A 16,947-nucleotide genomic window follows, 5' to 3' on the forward strand; every position below is an offset into this window, starting at 1 on the left:
GTTTTTCAGCAGCCGATCCAAGATAACATATAGGTCAAGAGATTATTATGCAATAGAATATAAACACAGTCCCCAACAACACACTGATGCATTTAGTTTTAAAGGGCTACTATAGTACCATCTGTTGATTCCTGTGACAATTACGTAACCACAAAAGGCATTTTAGTTTTATGCAAAAACATAGAATACTGTGAAGCGACAAATCCACATCCAAATGAATGGGTAGATATCTTGAATGCAGCTTGTCTGATGTTCCTCAGGTCTATACTCCCAATCTTTGGTCCTACTTACGTCTATTTTCTATTTTCGTCTTTTTAGATGAAAGAAAACAAGAAAGTTACGAACTTGGTATTTTAGATAAAGCTCCCACAGTATATGAAAGTCTTTCCATTTTAAAACAACTTCAAATTCAAACAACCTTCATTTTCGAACAAAAAATTGCAGATCAAAAAGGGTAACATTGTTATAAATTTTGCCTATAATTAAAAATGTCAGCCAGTACAACAGTATTTACTTTTATATAATGTCACAAATGAAAAAGTAGCTATATAATACAGTATTGGAGACAAACTGGAGCTTTTCAACTTCACTTAATACTCCAGGGATACAAGGCTACAGTTATATGCACTGTATTATAAAAATGAAATGTTTTATCATCCATCTGTATTTATATGTTGCATTGCTGGTGTACTACATTCACATTTGGCAGACATTCTTATCCAGAGCGACCTACATTTTTATCTCAATATACATCTAAGCATTTGAAGGTTAAGGGCCTAGCTCAAGGGCTCAATAAGGAAAACTTGGTGTTTGTGGAATTTGAATCTGGGACCTTACGTACTATAGTCCAATGCCTTAACGCCTGAGCTACTCTGACAATCTGTCAAACAAATGTTATCATTAAAATCATCAACTTGCACAGCACTCTTAAGTTGTTCCAGTCTCCTAAACTTGCTTTGGCCAATGGTTTTGACTCATTAGGAAAGACTAAATGGAATTAGCAACATAGGCATAGTCATATAAAATTACCTAACATTTCCAGGACCTGCAAATATAGTTATTTGTCAAGGCTTTTACATAACATTATCCAAACGGTTCCCAGAACCACCAGAAAGCTGGACAGTTGTACCAAAAATCATAACATTCTAAGAAGGATTTTGGTAACCTAAAATCTTTACAATTGGGGACAATTGTTGTGAAAAATGAGAAATAGATACTAAGAGTCACAAATTCGGGCTCCAAATTCAACACCTTCAAGCTTGACATGTGGTATGTTCGGAGAAGTAAATGTAAGGCATTCAATAATAAGAACACTGCATCAACGGTCAAGCGTGGTGGTGGAAGCATCACACTTGATGCGTTGCTCCTCATCAGGTAGATAATGGATCAAACTGAGTAATTCATAAGAACAATCATTCAATGACACAACAAGGCTGGTTGTGGAATTGATAAAGCAGGATACCTTTAAGCTTTTGGAAGTTTAACACTATTTAAAAATTTATTAACCATGCTTAAAAGTCAGGGCCCGGTTTCTTGATAACGCACACTCTTAGCGCACTAAGAAGACTCTTAAGATATATCTTACGTAAAGTGATTACTTTTCTAAGTGTGTTTCCCGAACTGTCCCTTAGGAGTCTTCTTAAGTCGCTCCTTCTTATATCCGATGTTGCAAGGCACTGTCTACAGTGAAGGTACTGAATTAGCTGACATCGGTTGCTCAGGAATAGATTTTTTTACTCCTTTTGCATGACAGTGTTTAGAAAGACAGCACTTTCTAAAAAAGATATAACACCGCATCTCACAGCGAGTCAAACCGCATAGGTGAGATAGGTGTATTACGCATTACAATCACTCAGCAAAATGAATGGATGCGGGGTTTGAAACTCCCAAGTTTATTTTCTCATTTAACTAAATCAAATTTCATTATAAATTAAAACGTGTCAAAAGAAAAGTCCTTTCAGTCATGGATGATGGCTAATGATCAATGAAACATATTTTAAATAAAAAGCAGCAAGCAGCTGGACATTGGGACGTGAAGCATGAGTACGACGCGTTGGCCTGGCAAGCGCAGGTCTGAGCAGGTTAAGAAGCTCCATAATCTGTTGCCTTGAAAGATGAAACTTTTTTTTTTTTAATAGCCACCTTAGGCAAAATATGAAAAGGGCTGAAGTTTTGAATGATACAAATTTAGCAAAACAACACGCTGTATTGCTGCCAAATTGTTTGCCACCTGTTTAATATTAAAAGTGATTGCCAATTTTAATGCATTAGTCACATTATGAAATAGGCTAATTAACCCTAAGCTAAATCACTCTATTAGTTCTGATATAAAATACAATTCTTAAACAGGCCTACAGTATATTCCATCATTAATAAGACTTTGATAACGTGCCATAATGTGCTTACCATCACCACTGATTTATAAAGACTGCTGCACAGTGGCAGCGACTAGCGTCTTGAGCTGAAACTACGCTAAGAGTGAGTTAGGGTTGACGTGTGACTTTCCTAAGAGATACTTAGCGTACGAACGTTTCGGGAAATGCGCTATAACGTTAAGAGAGAGGTTAAGGTACAACTTAAGTACTACTTAGCGATAAGAAGATTTCGAGAAACCGGGCCCAGGTCTGTGACAGTAAACCAACAAATTCATTTGTACCCTATAAATTCTGCAGGAAAGAGTGGTCAAATATCCATGCGCAAAAGCTTGTTGATGGCTACCAAACGCAAATAAAGTTTTCTTCTATTAGAAAAGTATGTTGTACAATCATTCTGCTCCAGAAAAAGTTAAGAAATAAATACAGGGGAACTTTGAATTGTGAGTAAATCGGTCTGTGAGCATTTTGCAAGACGAGCAAAATTTTCAAACAAGTTTTAACTTGATAAATGAGCAAGGTCTTGACATACGAATAGTATGCATGCACTTTGTCTATGTGCATGAGCGTCACATGATCACAGCTGAGCCAATTTTTCTTATCTCTCTTGTGCTGCGGGATTGTATACACAAACACACTAACTAAAACACTGCTCTGTCGGTGCAGATTTATTTGTTTTATTTTTATTTTACATTTTGTTTTAATAATTTTTGAGTATGAATATTTTTGGGTTGTGGAATGAATCATCTGTGTTTCCATTATTTCTTATAGGAAAATTCTCTTTGATATACGAGTGCTTTAATATACAAGCACACTTCCAGAACGAATTATGCGCAAAATCCAATGTTTAACTGTAGTTGTAATCCCAATATTATTGTAACATTCATTTTTTAAGAGTATGTAAACCTTTTGTCGCAACTGTATATTTAGATAATGTACATATGAACAAATTTGAAATAGCACTACGTTTTAAATCAAGTAGATTCTCTGTTTACATGTGCACAAGGCATGTTTATATTACATATTGTAGTATAAAAATTATTTTTAGCTTTTAATGATGTCAAGACTTGCATTTAACTGTGACTTTGCTTTTAAACTGTCGATGCATGCATATGCATACATAGAATGAAAAGGTTTTAACAGCTTAAATGTTTAAATAGCACTTTAAAGCTACAATCAGGATATTTTGGGAAATGACTCATCCTTAAACTATTTCATATGTAGTGTAATATTTGGTTATGTTTTATGCCAAGCAGAATTTCTTATAAAGCATTTATTAAATATCTTTCTTTTTAAAAATAATGAATAATACTCAGGTAACAGTTTCACTCCTATGAAGGTCCTGATTGCAGCTTCAAAATGCATTTGGTAATGGTTTTTATTATTTTTATTATAAGTATTGAATAATATAGATAAATAAATATTAAAACCTAAAGAATGTCTAATTCATTATTTATTTAAATGTATACACATAGTAAATGGTATAGCAATACAGCTATAATGTGTACTGTACGGTCTTAACTATATTTTGTCTTTTAATTTGGTACAGAAAGTAAGCTAGAGGCTCTGCTTCAAAATAAAGCAGAATGACCTTGTGCTATTCTTGTGACTATCAGACATCCTTAAAAAAAAGACTTGAGCCATATGAAACACAGAGTATAGTGCGCGGTAGCAGAAGAGCCACAGTAAAAACTTAGAGCAGAAAACACTAAACCTGAGCAAGAGCTATCCAATAACTCTATTGGTATTATTATTAGTAGTATAGAGAACCTTAATGCTGTGCCCCCACTTTTATTTAAATCATCCATTTGGGAGAAGATCAGTTTTAGTGGCTATAAGCATAAGTTTACTTTTATTTCATAATTTTGTATTTTTAGTCAGACAAATACATAATTTTTTAAGGAAACAGAATTTGACCAACTTGAAATCTTAAACTAACTAATAAACTATTAATCTATTAAATATTAAATTTAAGTAAACTATTATTCTATTAACTATTAAATTTAAGTATATGAACAAATTTAGTAGAAGTATTCTAGTTAAATTATCTAGTTATTTTATCATACAGGTCTGTATTACCAAAATCTTATTAAAAAAATACTGAGTGTAATACTAAATCCTGGACATGTGATCCTCACATGAAGAAAAAAAAATCCTCTATTCTCTTTACACACATTTCTTTGTTTAAAGATGACTGAGTTAGGATGCTTTGAAACACAGAGTTAAAAACATTTCTAGTTAAAAACTTTCTACACTCTAAGCACCTTAAGTCACTGACATACAAACCCAAACTGATGTCCTGTGACTCAATTAATTTTCTTTCTCCAGTTAATGTTTATATATGTACAAATTAAAACAGTGAATTAAAGCCATCCTCATTATAATTAAGTAAAGATGAAGTCAGATCATAACATAGGTTTAATCCTGTGTAAATAACTTAACTTTTTAGAAAATCCAATATATTTTCCCACAAATGTAGTGGATCATTTGTAATTTAACACTTTAATTAAAAGCTCAATATAGCTACTCAGTAATTGAAATCTATTATTGATATTTAAAAATATAAGCACCACATGCACAATGTAACAAGAACTCAGGTCTGAGACTAAACAGCTGTGTAGCCACTTGCTAGTGAAACTATTTGGAAAAAGTCTACAATTTGCTCGATGGTGTAAAGATTGTACATTAGAGCAGTGGAAAAAGGTCAAAAGGTCTGATGAGTACGATTTGACCTTATTCCCACGCAATAGGCATGCCAAGGTAAGAAGCGCAATTTGTGGTGCATCGATCATTCATAGTGCAAGCCTCTGGAAGCAGTGTTACAATCTGGGGTTGCTTCCAATGGTCAGGTCTGGAATCAGAATGGTTACATGGTAAGCTGAATGACCAAGCTATCCCATTGATGCATTCTTTCCCACTGAGGCATATTGTGTGCCGTAATGTAAGGAAAAAAACAAACACTTATGCTATGTGACTGTTATATATGTTATTTAGTATTATCATGGATATACAGTGGTGTGAAAAACTATTTGCCCCCTTCCTGATTTCTTATTCTTTTGCATGTTTGTCACACTTAAATGTTTCTGCTCATCAAAAACCGTTAACTATTAGTCAAAGATAACATAATTTAACACAAAATGCAGTTTTTAAATGAAGATTATGTTATTAAGGGAGAAAAAAAACTCCAAATCTACATGGCCCTGTGTGAAAAAGTAATTGCCCCCCCTTGTTAAAAAATAACTTAACTGTGGTTTATCACAGTTAAAAGTTCAATTTCTGTAGTCACCCCCAGGCCTGATTACTGCCACACCTGTTTCAATCAAAAAATCACTTAAATAGGAGCTACCTGACACAGAGAAGTAGACCAAAAGCACCTCAAAAGCTAGACATTATGCCAAGATCCAAAGAAATTCAGAAAAAAATGAGAACAAAAGTAATTGAGATCTATCAGGCTGGTAAAGGTTATAAAGCCATTTCCAAAGCCTTGGGACTCCAGCGAACCACAGTGAGAGCCATCATCCACAAATGGCAAAAACATGGAACAGTGGTGAACCTTCCCAGGAGTGGCCAGCTGACCAAAATTACCCCAAGAGCGCAGAGACAACTCATCCGAGAGGCCACAAAAGACCCCAGGACAACAACTAAAGAACTGCAGGCCTCACTTGCCTCAATTAAGGTCAGTGTTCACGACTCCACCAAAAGAAAGAGACTGGGCAAAAACGGCCTGCATGGCAGATTTCCAAGGCGCAAACCACTTAAGCAAAAAGAATATTAAGGCTCGTCTCAATTTTGCTAAAAAACATCTCAATGATTGCCAAGACTTTTGGGAAAATACCTTGTGGACCGACGAGACAAAAGTTTAACTTTTTGGAAGGTGCGTGTCCCGTTACATCTGGCGTAAAAGTAACACAGCATTTCAGAAAAAGAACACCATACCAACAGTAAAATATGGGGGTGGTAGTGTGATGGTCTGGGGTTGTTTTGCTGCTTCAGGACCTGGATGGCTTGCTGTGATAGATGGAACCATGAATTCTACTGTCTACCAAAAAATCCTGAAGGAGAATGTCCGGCCATCTGTTCGTCAACTCAAGCTGAAGCGATCTTGGGTGCTGCAGCAGGACAATGACCCAAAACACACCAGCAAATCCACCTCTGAATGGCTGAAGAAAAACAAAATGAAGACTTTGGAGTGGCCCAGTCAAAGTCCTGACCTGAATCCTATTGAGATGTTGTGGCATGACCTTAAAAAGGCGGTTCATGCTAGAAAACCCTCAAATAAAGCTGAATTACAACAATTCTGCAAAGATGAGTGGGCCAAAATTCCTCCAGAGCTCTGTAAAAGACTCGTTGCAAGTTATCGCAAACACTTGATTGCAGTTATTGCTGCTAAGGGTGGCCCAATCAGTTATTAGGTTCAGGGGGCAATTACTTTTTCACACAGGGCCATGTAAGTTTGGATTTTTTTTCTCCCTAAATAATAAAAACCATCATTTAAAAACTGCATTTTGTGTTTACTTGTGTTATCTTTGACTAATAGTTAAATGTGTTTGATGATCAGAAACATTTAAGTGTGACAAACATGCAAAAGAATAAGAAATCAGGAAGGGGGCAAATAGTTTTTCACACCACTGTATCTCTCTAATACAACTTTAACAAGAATGTAGCATAACTATAGTGACAATAGTAGCAATTCACATTAAGAGAGAAAAAAAAGCCAAAAGAAAATTAAAGTAGTTCCAAACAGCTGTCTCAATCATGTTAAAGTGTTCTACACAGTAAAGATTGTTTCACTATAGATTACAGGGACTGACGCTGCCAGTCACAAATATCTGGTTTTGGTCTGATTAAGATGTGTACGGGAAAAATGATTTAAGACAAGTTTCTATGCTTCGCCCACGTTAATTTTCCAGGTCCAGTGCAAAACAGGAATAAGAAAACACCAAGCATGTCCTGGCTAATTACATGAATACTGTATTTTTTCCTGCTAATTATTCATTTAAATTTGAGGACCTTTTTTTAACATAATATACATATCTTCATCCTTCCACATCTGTGACATTTGTATGCTCTACTTTTAATCAGTGCATGAGTTACAGTAACAAAACAAAAGCGAAAAAAGAACATGAGCAAGACTAATCAAATACGGGGTAAAAGGCAACCAGTTCAAAATGGCATCCTGTGAAATAATACCCAGTACTCTGGTTTAAATTATTTACAGTAATAATACATATCAAAATATTGTATCTGGAAAGTAAAAATAGGCTCTTTTAGTTCATCATTTCAATTAAATCCGTGGTAGAAAAAAATGTGAGGCGAAAAAGGAGTTTTTTTTTTCCCGCCATGTGATGAGTAGCACTGAATTAGAAAGTCCAAGCTTATGAAATTGGCTCAGTGTAGGCTGCGGGTCAGGAAGGGGAGGAAGATGGGGGTCTTCTTATGATTCATCGCCGCTCTCTCTATGGTTATTCAGATTGCCCTTTTGGACCTCTAGCTCTTCCTCACTAACCATAGCAGGGTTGATGGCAGCGTATCTCGTCCCATGGAACTGTCGCAGATGTATCTGCAGAGCCAACCAATGCAGGAAGATGATAAGAATATGGAAATCCGGATATGCTCACATTTTGATTTTGCATTAAACAAATTACTTACTTGGATGTAAAGATTAACTTCAGCACTCCGACAAAGATAAGGGAAGTTGCCGCCGGTTTTGAGGTGAGCCCTTCTCGCATTAGGGTATAGTTTATACATTTCCTCCTTCGCTTCATTTGATAGTGCACTTTGATCAAATACCTGAAAAATACAACAGCATGAGGTGATGCATACAAACATGGCTTATACTGCTAAAGTGATGATGTGCCTCTGATGTGCAGAGGTATTTAAAAGGGGTTAAAGCCTACATCCATAATGGTAACTGAAACATCCTTTATTTTGTGAGGCTCGACGTAGGAGTTCTGGCAGTTCAGCGTGAGCCGGGACGCAAGTTCACTCTGGTTCAGGCTCTCTAGCTAAAAATACACACAAACAACACTTTATCATCAGCTAGAAACAGAGCATCAAGTATTTGCATTAATCATTTAAACATTATTAACTAGTATCCTTCTCTTCACCTTAAAGATCAAGATGCACCATTCTCTGGAACAAGCTCAACATTTTCATACTAATACAATTTTATTAAATGTATTAGAATTTACTTTAAATGCTGCAGTTTAATGTTGATCAGCTAATCTATCAGGAGTGTGGAAATTAAATGGCAAATTAAATGTGATAAACCAGTCCACATCCTGCATACAAATTAATAAATATTTCTGCCTATTTCTCTCATAATTTCGGGAAGCTGTGCGGACAAACTCAGTATATAGATAAATAAATAAATAAATAAATAAGAGCATGTCCTCGATCCAGTGATATTTTATTAGCCAGTAAATAATAATGTGATAATTACAGGTTAGGTCAGAATCTCTGCAGATGTCCATCCTTTCAAACAAAAAAAAAAAGCCCCAGAAATGAAGTTTAACTGAAAACAGATTTTTTTTCACTACTTTAACAGATTTTTATATAGTTAACCACAAATTACACACAAGTATTTATTTAAAAGCAGACTGTCTTAAAGCTTTCCACTACTATCTTAATGATATGCACAGTCCACTTCAAAAGTATAAGAACAGCAAGGCCAGTTTTTTTTATTTTGCTATACAGAGTTCATATGGGTTTGAGGTCAAAAGGTGAGCACAAAACAATAGAGCAAAATATTAGCTCAGGGTTAAACAACTTTAAAAATGTGTAAATCCAAACACAAGATGTCATAAGTTATTCAAAAATATTGGAACATGTACAGTAACTGAAAGAGTGCCTTTTTGTTCAGGTCCACCAAGATAGAAAACTGTAGATGGTGGCAAACATTGTAAGAGCTGTAAAAACAAACAAGCAAGCAAACAAACAATCAGTCTGTAACATGTCCAACAACCTTTATAGGGCAGGAGTAAAAATATTAAAATCTACTGTACAAATATAACTCTTTCTGAAATTCGCAGAGAAGTTCTAGAACCAAGATTAACCCCTACACCACAGTGATAAAAAAGGCAAAATGTAGAGAAAGTACGGATCTGATCAAGATGATTGATCATTGATTAACATGGTGGAGGTAGTGTTTGGACTTGCATGTCTGCTTCTGAAATTTGCTCGTTTATCTCAATGCTGAAGAATAAAGTCCTTACAAAAAAAATATTTTTACTGATTTAGTCACAAATGTGGAATCTAAGTGGGAGAAACTTGATCATTCAGTGAGAAAATTACTCAAAACAAACTGCCAATATAACATGACTTCATCAGGGGGAAAAGGGGGAGTTTTTACATTGACCAAGTTAATCATCTTTAAACCTATTGAAATTTCACCTCACCTCCTGAAACAGAGACTGAATGAAGAAACCTCCCAATACAAACAAAAAGCAAGAGAACCTACAGTACAAGCCTGGAAAAACATCACAAAAGGAAAATGTGATAGTTTGCTGTGGTCAATGTGTGATAAAGGAAAGGAAATTTTAAATGCTATTTACTTTATGACTATCTGTTCCAACACTTTTGCTTATACAACAATCAGATGGTCCCTTTGTAATGCTCACATTACAAAAGATGTAATGCTCCAACTTGTTTAACAGAAATAAATAATCAGGAAATAAAATCTGAAAGTCTTTTAAGCCTAAACCCAAATGTATTCAGTGTACAGCAAAAACAAAAGAATTGGCCTGACTGTTCCAATACTTTCGAAGGAGACGGAATGTCTCCTTGAATTTCTTCCCAGATCCACAGAACTGGAACTACTAGGACAAAATAATTCATAAAATGTTAATGACTCACTCTGTCCACCATAAAGTCAATGGCATCTGCCATTTTAGGATCAACAGGTCCTTTGGCAAAGTTTCCAAGAACAATCTTCTTAAGCATAAAGGCTGGCATTAACCAGAAACTGAAGGGAAAATATAATTGAATGTGAATAAATATAATTTCATAAAAAGAATTATACACAAAAAAAGTGTAGTACCTGTTAGCGGTCCACGTTTGGTTAAAAATAGACGTATCGCTGAATGAATTGCACAGGATTAGAGAATGCACTCGAGGTGATTTGTGTGTGACCTCTGCAAATTTCTGAGCTAGAAATCCTCCCAAAGAAGCGCCGAACAGGTGCACCTAGTTGGGGAAGAAAAAAAAAAAAAAACGTATTATGTTTTAGTAAAATAAGGTTTTTTGAAGAAACTATTGTGGGGGAAGGAAAAACTGGACAAACTTTGTCTAGTTGCAAGTGGTCTAGAAGTTTCTTAAATCCATCACAAAATTCCAAAAGATCCCAATAGACTGGGTACTGGAGCTGCAGCAGAAATATGACACGTTAAAGGATGTAACTTAGTTAATGTCATGAATTTTAAAATAAATAAAAATTAGGAGTGTTAATGATCTATGATACATAATACATAGCAATACATTAAAGCAATGTGTGCCTTCATTGAAATTGTGGGAAGAAGGTAACTGTCATTAAGTGGAGCACAGAATGTCTGAAATGATAAAGTTTACCACTAAACATACATTTCTACATTACTTGTTTCACATTTTTTAGAAAATGTATTAAATCTATTCTGGCTTTTGTGGCTGTGGGTTCATTTATGCCCAGGTGTTTCCTGTATTACTTCTTCTTTTCTCTTTAATTACTTGACGCATACAGTACAACAGCCAAACATTCACAGCACTGACAACTCATTATTTAAACCCTCTTTCTCAAAATTTTACCTTTAAAAAGAGACATTAAACTGTATTTGAGGTCTTCAAGTATTAAACCTATGTTTCAAGAAATAACTAACTAAAATAATAGGACTAAATCTTAAACATGTCTCGTTTTCACACTTGTGCAGCAGACATAAAAACAGATATTATTGTGGAGCTTACCGAAATTACACGATAGCCCCAGCCTGTAAGAGCCAGCACTTGCTGGAAGAAAACTTCAGCCGTGCCACTGACGGGAGGAAGAAAGATGATTGGGCACCTGATGCTTTTCGGCCCAGCGTCATACAGAGACCAGACTTTGCTGTCATCATCATCTACAATAATCTAAAAGGCAACAACATGACAAAGTCACAGAATCTCAAGGCCATCACATGATACAATTTATCACCAAATGTGACGTAAGATGCTATGGAGAAAAGATCATGAAGTAATATCTGTAATAAAAAATAATAATAATAATATAAAAGTAAATAATCAAACCAGACAAACTGAGAAAGTTTTAATAAATAAGAATTAGCTTACTCTTTTCAGGGGAACCGAGCTTCGAAACCAGTTGTAGTCAGGAGACATTCTTATCTCCTCCATCTCTAGCAGAAACAGAACAACTACTAAGGTCAGGGAGAAAGGCTACTTTTATGAGCTTTTCAGAAACAGAAAGCGTCGGCCTCATACAAGTTTAGAGCGAAACCTTAACACACAAAAACACAACTTGCGTAAGTGCAGATTTAGTGCATTATTGATCCTGAAGGGTGGACGAGTAGCTAATAAATTTAACATTTTCACTCAGGCTCAGTAGACTTAAGTCTAAACTATTTAAGACCAAATCTACACCCTGGGAAGTGCACTCTGTATTAAAAAAATATTATATTTATATTACCCAATGCACTTTCTGTACATTATTCACTTTTACCTCAGTACGCATAAACCCATACTCTCATTTACCATACTGTCATTTATTGTAAATAGGCCACTTATGCACTAAGGTTAGTTGCCAAGTTAATTTCATTGGCTTTGTACATGTACTTTGCACGATGACAATAAAGTTTAATCTAATCCCATCTCATCTAATTTAAGTAAGAACGACTTAGGATTCGGTTTTATGTTAACACGCACTTTTATTTATTTATTTATTTAACAAAGAATCTATTGCACGCAAACCAAACACTTAACCCCACAAAAAACAAACCAAACATAGAACACCACCACTTCAGAGCGAATAAAAGCAAAACCGATCAGATAGTCTAACAGCAAAACTATAAGAACTGTTCCCTTAATTCCAAGGCGCTTTTTTCAATCAACGTTAGCAAGTTAACGTTTAGTTTAAACTCAGTTAAGTGAACAACTCTGGTAACTAACCCAACAACCACCTTCCTGGTAAAAATAATAAAATGTCAGTAATAATCGTAGCAGTATTTTCGAGAATGTATCTACCTTTTGGTGAAAATTGTCATCCAGGGATTAGCAACATGTTTAGCTTTTCTTTTGCAGTCATATGACAGTTGACTTCCGCATCTAACGTGGGGGGGCTGCTGTGCGCATGCGCGGATGTCTTACCTACAGTGCGCGTGCTCCGGGTGATAAAAAAAAAAACAAAAAAGTTATATTATATTGGTATTATAAAGTTTATTTAAAAAATGTTAGAAGAAAATGGCTTAGGTCTTTTTTGACTGATTATTATCAGTTTGTAGATGTCTGTTTTAGGTCCACTGCTATTGTCTTTCCATACTGGGCAACATACGTTATAAGCATATTGTTAGGTTTAAATTAAGAAGAAGAGTGTCCGAGCTAAGTTTTAAGCTCATGTAGAGCCATTTGGATGTATATTCATCTGGGTACAGGATATAGAAGGTGTTACCACGTAAGACATCAGAAAGCACAGTAAGGGGGCTGTTCTCAGGGCACAGGAATCTTCTTATTAGATTACAATGGCGTACAATATTATAAAACCTTACAATGCCCCTTAAATTCTAAAGGAATTTACTACGATTTGTCTATTTGATTTGTCAAATGACAATAAATAAATATATTTATGATATGCCCCCTTTTGTTGACGCATGTGGTTCTATTAAGCTACAGTAACTGATAATGAACTTCCTCTTTGTTAATGTAATATTTAACTCTAGAGACCGAGCCCTGAAATCCAAACCTCCGTTTAAGAATTCAGCAGGACATCTTTAGTCCTTCTGGTCTTTTATCAATAGATTCCATTCAAAACCAGTCCCCCAGACCATGAAGCCAAACATCTCTCTCCACAATTGACTAGGAAAGAGTAAAAGACCTTAAGTCTGACTAGTCTACCTGTACATCAGATATAACTTGTCAATGTGCCATTCATAACTCAATACAATCTATAATGTGTGTACAATTCTGCCATGTGTGTTTTCATATTAATACAGTAGTGTTTACTAAATGTGTATGTGGGAAGGTGAAAAAAAAATCTAAACCACCCACATGGAAAGAACCTATATGAGGATATATGCGCATATATGAAACCTATATGCAGTATGTATGCACATATATCCTCACCTATATGAGGATATATGCGCATATATGAAACCTATATGCAGTATATATGCACATATATCCTGACCTATATGAGGATATATGCGCATATATCCTCACCTATATGCAGTATATATGCACATATATCCTGACCTATATGAGGATATATGCGCATATATGAAGGCCTATATGCAGTATATATGCGCATTTATTCTCACCTATATGGGGATATATGTGCATATATGAAGCCTATATGCAGTATATATGCATATATATGATAATATATATGCTGCATATAGGCAAAATTGAGGTGCATATATGTGCATATACAGGCCATATAGGTCTCCTGTATTGCTTCTTTATATCCACATATAAGCCCTATATGTACATACAAGATATGTCTCCTATATAGCTCATGGCAGGATCTGGTCATTTTAGCTCATATTTCACTTTGGCAACTGTCATACATGATGCGCTCATATTTTCTATTATCAAGGCAATAACTAAGAACTAACTAAATAAAAAACACATTTTAGAATTTCTGTCGCATTATCTGCTAATGACCCGAGGCAGGACACGCCCACACGCCAATCACACGGAAATTAGTCCGGCTAATTTACATACTAGGCCACGCCCCCGGACAAGGAAACTCTTCAGAATGTTCTGGAAAGTGGGAGGAGTTTACATTTACCTCAGAAGAAGACTGTGTGGCCCTGACGACGAACGGGAGCATTTTGAAGAGAGAATCCAGGAGGACACACTGGGTAAGTTATTAAGTCTTATATAACTCTTATTCTGATAATATTAAACTAATATTAGTAAATATTTTCCTCACTTCAGCTAGCTCTTGTCAGCTTGTGTGACACATTGGCTTTCAATGCCATTTACATAGTTTAGGTAAATCATGCTAATATGCTGCCTTTCTGCATGTAGCACAAACATGATATTTCCCGGTGGCTAAGCTAATGCCTTATGGAGTTTACAGATGTTTATAAACGTTTTAATAAATAATCATTTATTATTATTATACTGTCTTATTATTTTTGTCTTTTCTAGATGCTACATTGAAGAAGTGGCCGGCAGCCACCCGAGGGCAGACAGGCACATCTATCAATTCAAAGCTCACGGAGCTGAGAAGGTCCTCAAAATATATATATGTTTTCTTCCTGAGTTTTTTTGTCTTATTTTTGTTCTTTTACTATTTGATTGTTCTTAAAAAAATAAAAAAATTAAATTTCTACATTTTGGGCTTTTATTTATGTTGTCTAACAGCTATGGATTTTAATAATTTTACTAATATCTGGGTAAAAATATAGGTGCATATATATGCACATAGGTACATATATGCACGTATATATGTACACATATATGTACATATAATATAGGAAAACGGCCAATTTTATATATGTCACATATATGTCTATAGGTACATATATGCACGCATATATGCACGCACGCATATATGTACGCATATATGTACATATATGTACATATAATATAGGAAAACGGCCAATTTTATATATGTCACATATATGTCTATAGGTACATATATGCACGCATATATGCACGCACGCATATATGTACGCATATATGTACATATATGTACATATAATATAGGAAAACGGCCAATTTTATATACGTCACATATATGTCTATAGGTACATATATGCACGCACGCATATATGTACGCATATATGTACATATAATATAGGAAAACGGCCAATTTTATATATGTCACATATATTAAAAACCTATATCAAACCTATATTAAAACATATATGTTTTATATAGGTTTTTTCCATGTGGGCATCCAGGTCATCTTCATTCTTTATTACAAAATATTCGCATCAGCATATGAATAAGTAAGATCTCAGATTAGAGTTACATATGGATGATTTAGGGATATCTCTGATGAATTGTGCCAGAATTCCTCCTTGTCTGATGCTGCTATGAGAAAGCCTTTGGTTAGATATAAACAACATTCATAAATTTCATAAGACACAGTAAAGTTAAGCATCAGCTGCTCCAATGGAATTTCTGTAGCTGAAATAAAAGAGAAGGTTGTTTAATGGCATCACACATTGTAACGATTTGTTATGCAACCTGCTTCCTTCCAGTGTCCTTTTTTATGTTGGGGAAATTAGGATTAAATCTAAAAACTTAAAAATTTGTCTGTAAAAGCAATATAGCTATGTGTAAACAGGACTACAGTCATATACAACATGGAAGACATGAGTCTTTGTCATATACAATCTGTACAAATGGTTGTCATGTCAGGTGTGTTAGTTTGAATATTAGTTGAAGTCAGTCAGTCAGTTCTTTGTCTGTGTCAGGAGTGCATGTCGCTCTGTCATGAGCTCCCAAGCCGAGGCTTGTGCTTAATTTGGAGCAGCGGAGCTCAACGCTGCATAATTTGGAATCCAACCAATAATAATTTAATCTATTTGAATGAATGAATGAATGAATGAATGCCTTTATTGTTACTGCATGTACAATGAGATTAAAGCAACTCCTTCAGTGCAAACATATAGATTACAACAAACAATAAACAAATAAAGCAATATTTGCTTACTTATTTTTGTTACTGCAGTCGTTATATTGGGTGCACAAATGTAATAATGTAATAAGCATGCTTTGATTGTTGGTGAATTGTAGTGTATCAGCGTTAGGTGGACACCTCAAGATGGTCAGTTTGATTATGGACACTTTAAGCTCATTTTATCTATTTACTTAAATTAGGCGAATACCTTCATTTAATGAAATTATTGCAGAATATTATTATTATTATTTTTTATATATACTGTAATTTACACACCATATCTTGTTCCTGAGAAATGCTTAGAAAATAGATCTTAGCCTTACATTAAGACTGTGTCCTCTAACCAAGGTGGGGATTTACATATTTATCTAAAACAACTATTACAATTTAAAATGCAACTATCGTGAATTCAGCAAAGGCATTCAGCAAACCTTATACATTCTACCTTGCTCCTTGGAACTACGCTCAGGAAAAAGAGCCTCGGATGGGCCGGGCCGAGCTTGCATACGCCTACATCAAGGAGAGCAATACCAAAAAAAAACTAAATCATGCACATCGTAAGTGTATAACTGCAACTGCATGTCGCTACATGTTCCAAAGAAACTCTTAAGAATATGGATATTTTAATTATTTAGTTAATTTCTATTTATTACCCATGCACGCACTGCTATGCCAGGGCTATTTTATACACTAAATGCATGCTACAAAAGCCTTACTAAATTACAGAAATGCTTCCAAAAAAATTACAAATAGCTTTGAATG

At 35.0% G+C, this 16,947-nt stretch overlaps 1 protein-coding gene across 1 annotated transcript; it reads right to left on the minus strand.

Annotated features, from left to right (window-relative positions):
- Nucleotides 1-7,102: 7,102 nt before the first annotated feature.
- Nucleotides 7,103-12,659, minus strand: spg21 (SPG21 abhydrolase domain containing, maspardin). The gene is made up of 9 exons (XM_053513928.1): nucleotides 12,576-12,659; nucleotides 11,667-11,729; nucleotides 11,307-11,468; nucleotides 10,654-10,734; nucleotides 10,411-10,556; nucleotides 10,227-10,335; nucleotides 8,270-8,377; nucleotides 8,022-8,162; nucleotides 7,103-7,932 (listed from the first exon to the last, which is right to left on the minus strand). Exons 2-9 carry the CDS (start codon nucleotides 11,727-11,729, stop codon nucleotides 7,807-7,809), a joined length of 936 nt encoding a protein of 311 aa, XP_053369903.1. The 5' UTR covers nucleotides 12,576-12,659; the 3' UTR covers nucleotides 7,103-7,806.
- Between the last annotated feature and the right edge of the window lie 4,288 nt (nucleotides 12,660-16,947).

The sequence above is a fragment of the Clarias gariepinus genome, chromosome 15 (genome assembly GCF_024256425.1).
Source record: "Clarias gariepinus isolate MV-2021 ecotype Netherlands chromosome 15, CGAR_prim_01v2, whole genome shotgun sequence".
NCBI lineage: Eukaryota > Metazoa > Chordata > Actinopteri > Siluriformes > Clariidae > Clarias > Clarias gariepinus.